The 9,094-nt window shown below is 46.6% G+C and overlaps 1 protein-coding gene across 1 annotated transcript in view; it reads left to right on the top strand.

Annotated features, from left to right (window-relative positions):
• Positions 1-9,094, top strand: part of LOC109868814 (disabled homolog 2-interacting protein) — a 65,239-nt gene that overhangs the window by 26,945 nt on the left and 29,200 nt on the right. Inside the window, exons 4-8 of the mRNA XM_031802653.1 lie at positions 2,507-2,510; positions 2,727-2,871; positions 3,637-3,873; positions 4,316-4,517; positions 5,561-5,757. Coding sequence (XP_031658513.1) covers positions 2,507-2,510; positions 2,727-2,871; positions 3,637-3,873; positions 4,316-4,517; positions 5,561-5,757 — 785 coding nt within the window. The remainder of the gene's footprint in view (positions 1-2,506; positions 2,511-2,726; positions 2,872-3,636; positions 3,874-4,315; positions 4,518-5,560; positions 5,758-9,094) is intronic.

The following is a 9,094-nucleotide window of genomic DNA, read 5'->3' as shown; positions in this document are numbered from 1 at the left end:
GAGGGAGAGGGGGGAGAAAGAGAGGGAGAGGGGGGAGAAGGAGAGGGAGAGGGGGGAGAAGGGAGAGAGAGAGCACTTTTCCTTTCTGATCATCTCAATAACAAACAGTGCAGGGGTAATGATTACATCTTATCACTGTCAAACTAAGAATAAGATATTTGTTTCTATAGTCTTAACATGGACAGGTAGAGCCGCAAGTCAGACATCCTCTAATCGCCTCTCGCTATCTCTCATCTCTTTCCCTCTCTCATCTCTCTTTCCTCTCTCTCATCTCTCACCTCTCTTCACATGGGAAGGACAAAGTTGACAGGAAGAGGGGAAGGGTTTGTGGAATGTTGATGGAGTGTTGTTCTAACGTTGTTTATGTTGTCGTTATCTCGTCTGGTACATTGACCCTCGATGGAGAACATGAGCATCAGTCATCAGTCATGGTGTATTACCTGGGATGGCCCTGGTCCCTGTTGTTGTTTGACTTATTATTGTCATTGGATAGTTGGTGACAGTTTGAAGTTCATGTCTTGCTTATGGAAAGCTGTTACGGTGTGATGTCTTGAATGGAGACACAGTCATTCATTCAGTGTTTCAGTCTCACTTTAATTAAAAGGCCGGACATCATTGTCCTTCCATCTCAGAGGTCCTTGAGGGACAACAGGAAAGTGTGTGTGTGTGTGTGTGTGTGTGTGGTGTGTGTGTGTGTGTGTGTGTGTGTGTGTGTGTGTGTGTGTGTGTGTGTGTGTGTGTGTGTGTGTGTGTGTGTGTGTGGTGGTGTGTGTGTGTGGTGTGTCTGTGTGTCTGTTGTGTGTCAGTGGAGGCTGCTGAGGGGAGGAAAGCTCATAATAAAGGCTGGAACGGAGTTAATGGAATTGAATCAAACACATGGAAACCACCTGCGCTCCAGCAGGTGTATCTCACTGATCATCCCTAAAGCCAACACCTTCATTTGGCCGCCTTTCGGTTCCAGTACTCTGCTGCCTGTGACTGGAACGAATTGCAAAATCGCTGAAGTTGGAGACTTTTACCTCCCTCACCAACTTCAAACATCTGCTATCTGAGCAGTTAACCGATCGCTGCAGCTGTACATAGTCTATTGGTAAATAGCCACCCATTTTCACCTACCTCATCCCCATACTGTTTTTATTTATTTACTTTTCTGCTCTTTTGCACACCAATATCTCTACCTGTACATGACCATCTGATCATTTATCACTCCAGTGTTAATCTGCAAAATTGTAATTATTCGCCTACCTCCTCATGCCTTTTGCACACAATGGATATAGACTCCCCTTTTTTTCTACTGTGTTATGACTTGTTAATTGTTTACTCCATGTGTAACTCTGTGTTGTCTGTTCACACTGCTATGCTTTATCTTGGCCAGGTCGCAGTTGCAAATGAGAACTTGTTCTCAACTAGCCTACCTGGTTAAATAAAGGTGAAAAAAAAAAAAAAAAAAAATGTATTTGATACCATTCTACCTCTTCCTCTTCAGCCAAACTAGGGAGTTGTTCCTAGCCACCTTTCTAGGGAGTTGTTCCTAGCCACCTTTCTAGGGAGTTATTCCTAGCCACCTTTCTATGGAGTTGTTCCTAGCCTCCGTGCTTCTACATCTGCATTCCTTGCTGTTTGGGGCTTTAGGCTGGGTTTCTGTACATCACTTTGTGACATCGGCTGATGTAAAAAGGGCTTTATAAATACATTTGATTGATTACCACAAGCCCGTCTACCCCATTTAAAGAGCCACCTTTAGGGTTAGGTTTAGGGTTAGGGTTAGGTTTAGGGTTAGGTTTAGGGTTAGGTTTAGGGTTAGGTTTAGGGTTAGGTTTAGGGTTAGGGTTAGGTTTAGGGTTAGGTTTAGGGTTAGGTTTAGGGTTAGGTTTAGGGTTAGGGTAATAGTTAAGGGGATATAGGATTTTTAATGGAAATACATTTAGGTCCCACTTAGGACAGAATAACAAAACATGTGTGTTCAGTGAGTTGACTGAATGTTACTGTCTGACTGTGTCTCTCTCTCCCTGTGTTGTACCTGAGTTGACTGAATGTTACTGTCTGACTGTGTCTCTCTCTCCCTGTGTTGTAGCTGAGTTGACTGAATGTTACTGTCTGCCTGTGTCTCTCTCTCCCTGTGTTGTACCTGAGTTGACTGAATGTTACTGTCTGACTGTGTCTCTCTCTCCCTGTGTTGTAGCTGAGTTGACTGAATGTTACTGTCTGACTGTGTCTCTCTCTCCCTGTGTTGTACCTGAGTTGACTGAATGTTACTGTCTGACTGTGTCTCTCTCTCCCTGTGTTGTACCTGAGTTGGCTGAATGTTACTGTCTGAATGTGTCTCTCTCTCCCTGTGTTGTACCTGAGTTGACTGAATGTTACTGTCTGACTGTGTCTCTCTCTCCCTGTGTTGTAGCTGAATTGACTGAATGTTACTGTCTGCCTGTGTCTCTCTCTCCCTGTGTTGTACCTGAGTTGACTGAATGTTACTGTCTGACTTTGTCTCTCTCTCCCTGTGTTGTAGCTGAGTTGACTGAATGTTACTATCTGCCTGTGTCTCTCTCTCCCTGTGTTGTAGCTGAGTTGAAGTTGACTGAATATTACTGTCTGACTGTGTCTCTCTCTCAATGTCTTATACCTGAGTTGACTGAATGTTAGTGTCTGACTTGTCTCTCTCTCCCTGTGTTGTAGCTGAGTTGACTGAATGTTACTGTCTGACTTGTCTTTCTCTCCCTGTGTTGTAGGTGAGTTTATCAAGGCGTTGTATGAGTCAGATGAGAACTGTGAGGTGGACCCGTCCAAGTGTTCGTCCAATGACCTGCAGGAGCACCAGAGCAACCTGAAGATGTGCTGTGAGCTGGCCTTCTGCAAGATCATCAACTCCTACTGGTAACTTCTGGGACACCACCCACAATGCATTACCAATGAAATGTGTTGTTACCATGTGTTTAGAAATTCCTACCATAGTGATATGGCCATTGGTGGACATTCCGCCAATGCTTTCAGCGCTTACTGTTAGCTGTTCTATGCAGGACCTAAATTCACCTGTTCAAACAGCATAAAGTGTAGCTCTCTGTAGCTCTGTAATATGAGAGTGAAAATAAATAAATAGGTGTGTGGAAAGTGTACCTACCTCCATATTGTGTGTGGAAAGTGTACCTACCTCCATATTGTGTGTGGAAAGTGTACCTACCTCCATATTGTGTGTGGAAAGTGTACCTACCTCCATATTGTGTGTGGAAAGTGTACCTACCTCCATATTGTGTGTGGAAAGTGTACCTACCTCCATATTGTGTGTGGAAAGTGTACCTACCTCCATATTGTGTGTGGAAAGTGTACCTACCTCCATATTGTGTGTGGAAAGTGTACCTACCTCCATATTGTGTGTGGAAAGTGTACCTACCTCCATATTGTGTGTGGAAAGTGTACCTACCTCCATATTGTGTGTGGAAAGTGTACCTACCTCCATATTGTGTGTGGAAAGTGTACCTACCTCCATATTGTGTGTGGAAAGTGTACCTACCTCCATATTGTGTGTGGAAAGTGTACCTACCTCCATATTGTGTGTGGAAAGTGTACCTACCTCCATATTGTGTGTGGAAAGTGTACCTACCTCCATATTGCCGTTAACACCTCTTTTCCCTCCCCCTGCAGTGTGTTTCCACGGGAACTCAAGGAGGTGTTTGCATCGTGGCGACAGGAGTGCAGTAGCCGGGGGCGACCGGACATCAGCGAGCGCCTGATCAGCGCGTCTCTGTTCCTGCGTTTCCTGTGTCCGGCCGTTATGTCCCCGTCGCTTTTCAACCTGATGCAGGAATACCCTGATGACCGCACCGCACGCACACTCACACTCATCGCCAAGGTCACGCAGAACCTGGCCAACTTCGCCAAGTGAGTGTGTGTGTGGGTTTATGGAGTGTGTGTATTGGTGTTGAGTGCGTGTGTGTGTTTGAGAGAGAGTATGTGTTCTATATACTCAACCTATCTCTCGCTCCCTATCTCTCTTGCGCTCTCTCTCTCTCTCTCTCTCTCTCTCTCTCTCTCTCTCTCTCTCTCTCTCTCTCTCTGTCTCCCTCCCTCCCTCCCTCCCCTTTCCCCCTCCATCCATCCCTCTCTATCCCTCCCTCCCCTCCCCTCTCCTCCCCTCCCACCCCTCCCTCCCTCCCCTCCCCTCCCTCCCTCCCACCCATCCCTCCCTCCCTCCCCCTTTCCCCCTCCATCCATCCCTCCCTCCCTCCCCTCCCCTCCCTCCCCTCCCACCCCTCCCTCCCCCTTTCCCCCTCCATCCATCCCTCTCTATCTCTCCCTCCCTCCCTCCCTCCATCTCTCCCAGGTTTGGCAGTAAGGAGGAGTACATGTCCTTTATGAACCAGTTCCTGGAACATGAGTGGACCAACATGCAGCGATTCCTGCTGGAGATCTCTAACCCAGAGACCATCTCTAACACTGCAGGGTTCGAAGGTTACATAGACCTGGGACGGGAGCTGTCCACCCTGCACAACCTGCTGTCAGAGGTCGTCTCTACCATGGACCAGGTAGGGCTGACCAGGCAATGACAACTAATACAATGGACATAGTAGTAGTCACATGAAATATACATCATACTGTATAGGGACAGGAGCTTTTTCCAAGACTCCAAGTTTATCCTGACTATGTTAACTGATTAGGAACAACTCCAGGTCCCTAGTTGTAACCTCTATAACTAGCCTGGAGTTTTCCCCTGGTCAGGTCATGAAGTCAGGACTAAATACATAATAATATTATCAGCACAGCCCTTCTGCATTTAGTAATGTACTGCGAGCAGTAGCATTTTAACCTAACTAGATTCAACCATGTGTACAGCACGCTATTGCTTACATAATACAACGACTGCTGTGAGACTGAGTGCTCTATTGGAATGCTCTGAGGGCCTGGGAGGACATAGATATACAACACTATGTTTATGTGGGAGGCATCCAAATGGATTTGTAGGGACACCTAGTGCATTAGCCATGGTTCCGCATGGAGAGCCATCCCAGCGTGTTAATTACTAGGTATATTGGGGGCAAAGCCCATAGACTCTATGTGCTGCATCCCATCCTCACTGAGGACAGCACTCCCGTCCGTCTCCAACCAAAATAAAGTCCTTCAAGCCTCTGAGGCCGGCCTGTTTCATTATTCAGACTGAAGGACATAATCAGAGGGAGATTAGCTCTCTGTAATGGGAAAAAGAATACCCCAGCCAGGTTCACTGTCTGATACAGGCACAGGGAGGTCTCTACTGATATCCAAGGTTTAAGTCAGTGCATGTAAAAGTTACAAAATTGCCACATGAATGCTTAAATGGGTTCAAACAGTAGAGTAGAAAACTGTGAAGGATGCCATGAATACACAGCTTAACAGTGAACCTAAGTAGGAGGAAGTTTGCCCCAAACAAGGCCAGTCTTGCATCTCCCATACTGCCCCGCCCTAATGAGTTATTAGGTTTGGAAAGGATTAAAGCTGATCCTGGACCTGTGTCCAAAGGCCTCAACTTCTACACAGAGCTACCATGACCGCTGACCCCATCTCTGACCTTGAACCCCTCTTTAACCCTCAGAGCTCCGCCTCCAAGCTAGGCCCCCTACCCAGGATCCTCCGGGAGGTGAACACAGCGCTGAACAACCCGTCCAGCATGACCATGAGCATGACCCCTCCGTCCTCCTCTGACCGTATGGGGTCACCGCCCAATGCCGGGGCAGGCTGCAGCATCTCCACCGGCCTACAGAAGATGGTCATCGACAATGACCTTTCAGGGTAAGGACAGGGTTTGGGATAAAAGAAAGGGAATGAGGGTGGGGTAAGGGTTAAGAAGAACAAGAACAGATAAGGCTAGGGGTATGGGTAAGGACAGGGTAAGGGTTAAGAAGAACAAGAACAGATAAGGCTAGGGGTATGGATAAGGACAGGGTAAGGGTTAAGAAGAACAAGAACAGATAAGGCTAGGGGTATGGGTAAGGACAGGGTAAGGGTTAAGAAGAACAAGAACAGATAAGGCTAGGGGTATGGGTAAAGACAGGGTAAGGGTTAAGGAGAACAAGAACAGATAAAGCTAGGGATATGGATAAGGACAGGGTAAGGGTTAGGAAGAACAAGAACAGATAAGGCTAGGGGTATGGGTATGGACAGGGTAAGGGTTAAGGAGAACAAGAACAGATAAGGCTAGGGATATGGATAAGGACAGGGTAAGGGTTAGGAAGAACAAGAACAGATAAGGCTAGGGGTATGGGTAAGGACAGGGTAAGGGTTAAGGAGAACAAGAACAGATAAAGCTAGGGGTATGGGTAAGGACAGGGTAAGGGTTAAGGAGAACAAGAACAGATAAAGCTAGGGGTATGGGTAAGGACAGAGGAAGGGTTAAGGAGAACAAGAACAGATAAGGCTAGGGGTATGGATAAGGACAGGGTAAGGGTTAAGGAGAACAAGAACAGATAAAGCTATAGGGGTATGGGTAAGGACAGGGTAAGGGTTAAGAAGAACAAGAACAGATAAAGCTAGGGGTATGGGTAAGGACAGGGTAAGGGTTAAGAAGAACAAGAACAGATAAAGCTAGGGGTATGGGTAAAGACAGGGTAAGGGTTAAGGAGAACAAGAACAGATAAAGCTAGGGGTATGGGTAAGGACAGGGTAAGGGTTAAGAAGAACAAGAACAGATAAAGCTAGGGGTATGGGTAAAGACAGGGTAAGGGTTAAGGAGAACAAGAACAGATAAAGCTAGGGGTATGGGTAAGGACAGGGTAAGGGTTAAGAAGAACAAGAACAGATAAGCTAGGGGTATGGGTAAGGACAGGGTAAGGGTTAAGGAGAACAAGAACAGATAAAGCTAGGGGTATGGGTAAAGACAGGGTAAGGGTTAAGGAGAACAAGAACAGATAAAGCTAGGGGTATGGGTAAGGACAGGGTAAGGGTTAAGGAGAACAAAAAGGAAAGGGTATAGGTAAGCATGGTTAAGGGGGTTTTCTCGTTTGGGCAAAAGTCCGTCCACCATCCTCTCTCCTCTGTGACCCAGAAAGCGATAAGTGGTTGAGTGGTCAAGGAGTGTCTCAGTTCATTAGTAGGAAAACGGAAGACGGTCCTCCCCTCCTCTATAGCCTCCTTTTGGCAAGGAAGCACAAGTGTTTTGATACCTGCCACACCCTCTTTGAATCAGCTTTATATTTTTGAGGAGAAAACCATTGCACACGTTTCAGAAAACCATATGATACTTGTGATTTTATCTATACATGTCTGGCACAACTAAGTTGTTCCTGTCACTTTACACTTTTATTTGGGGATCCACTTCTGTAAACGTCATTTGCCTGAAGAAGGGTCTCATTTTATACAGGCGCATTTTCGTCCACGTTCCCTATCCTCACCGCCTCTCCTCGATTACCTTTGACCTTTTTCAAAAGTAGGCGAGAGAGGACAGAGGAGGGAAGACGCAGGAGTTGAGCAAATCCAATTGACGAGCCCACTTTATCAGGCCACGCTAATGTGCCCCTTCTTCCCCTTCTCATCAGGCTGGCAGTGAACCTGCAACCCCAGTCAGATTTATGGAGGCTGGAGTGAACGAGTCTAGCATTCTAGCAGTCCTTCTTAATTACACCACATTCACAGAGAGAGGTAGAGAGGGAGAGAGGGAGGGAGAGAGAGCGAGCAGTCGTAGGTAGAAAATAGAGGTTTAGGGAGAGAGAGAGTATTAACGAGAGAGAGAGAGAGATTATGGGAACATAAATTGTGTCTGTCAAGGTAATTGCCAGACAATAAAGCTGTAGACTTGGTGGTGAAGGAGAGAAGGGAGGATGAGTGCGGATCACTTAACTAGCTATATGACTCACATCCTCCTCCACTGATGGGCTGCTGTTTCTATACCATGTGTTCTGTTGGGCTGCTGTTTCTATACCATGTGTCCCGTTGGGCTGTGGTTCTATACCATGTGTCCTGTTGGGCTGTGGTTCTATACCATCTGTCCTGTTGGGCTGTGGTTCTGTACCATGTGTCCTGTTGGGCTGCTGTTTCTATACCATGTGTCCCGTTGGGCTGTGGTTCTATACCATGTGCCCTGTTGGGCTGTGGTTCTATACCATGTGTCCTGTTGGGCTGTGGTTCTATACCATGTGTCCTGTTGGGCTGTGGTTCTATACCATGTGTCCTGTTGGGCTGTGGTTCTGTACCATGTGTCCCGTTGGGTTGCTGTTTCTATACCATGTGTCCTGTTGGGCTGTGGTTCTATACCATGTGTCCTGTTGGGTTGCTGGTTCTATACCATGTGTCCCATTGGGTTGCTGTTTCTATACCATGTGTCCCGTTGAGTTGCTGTTTCTATACCATGTGTCCTGTTGGGCTGCTGTTTCTATACCATGTGTCCTGTTGGGCTGTGGTTCTATACCATGTGTCCTGTTTGGCTGCTGTTTCTATACCATGTGTCCCGTTGAGTTGCTGTTTCTATGAGGATGAGTGCGGATCACTTAACTAGCTATATGACTCACATCCTCCTCCACTGATGGGCTGCTGTTTCTATACCATGTGTTCTGTTGGGCTGCTGTTTCTATACCATGTGTCCCGTTGGGCTGTGGTTCTATACCATGTGTCCTGTTGGGCTGTGGTTCTATACCATATGTCCTGTTGAGTTGCTGTTTCATACCATGTGTCCTGTTGGGCTGCTGTTTCTATTCCTGTGTCCTGTTGTGTAGGATGAGTGCAGGGCTCCCTTGAAAAAGAGCCCTTGGTCTCAATAGGACTCCCTGCTAAAAGGTTAAATAAAATGTGTTTCATGTGTGGGATGAAGGGTTTGACTTGTCATGTTTTCATGTCTGTAAGGAGTAATAGATACAGCACATCAACATCTACCTCTATCTTTCTCTCTGTCACTCAATCCCTCTCTTCTTCCCTCTTCCCTCTCTCTCTCTCTCTCTCTCTCTCTCTCTCTCTCTCTCTCTCTCTCTCTCTCTCTCTCTCTCTCTCTCTCTCTCTCTCTCTCTCTCTCTCTCTCTCTCTCTCTCTCTCTCTCTCTCTCTCTCTCTCTCTCTCTCTCTCTCTCTCTTTCTCAAGTCAATTCAATTCACTTTATTGACATGACAAGTTCATTATTACTTACATTGTCAAAGTATGCATA

Source organism: Oncorhynchus kisutch, linkage group LG23, assembly GCF_002021735.2.
Source record: "Oncorhynchus kisutch isolate 150728-3 linkage group LG23, Okis_V2, whole genome shotgun sequence".
Lineage (NCBI taxonomy): Eukaryota > Metazoa > Chordata > Actinopteri > Salmoniformes > Salmonidae > Oncorhynchus > Oncorhynchus kisutch.
This window is presented reverse-complemented; position numbering and strand designations above follow the sequence as displayed.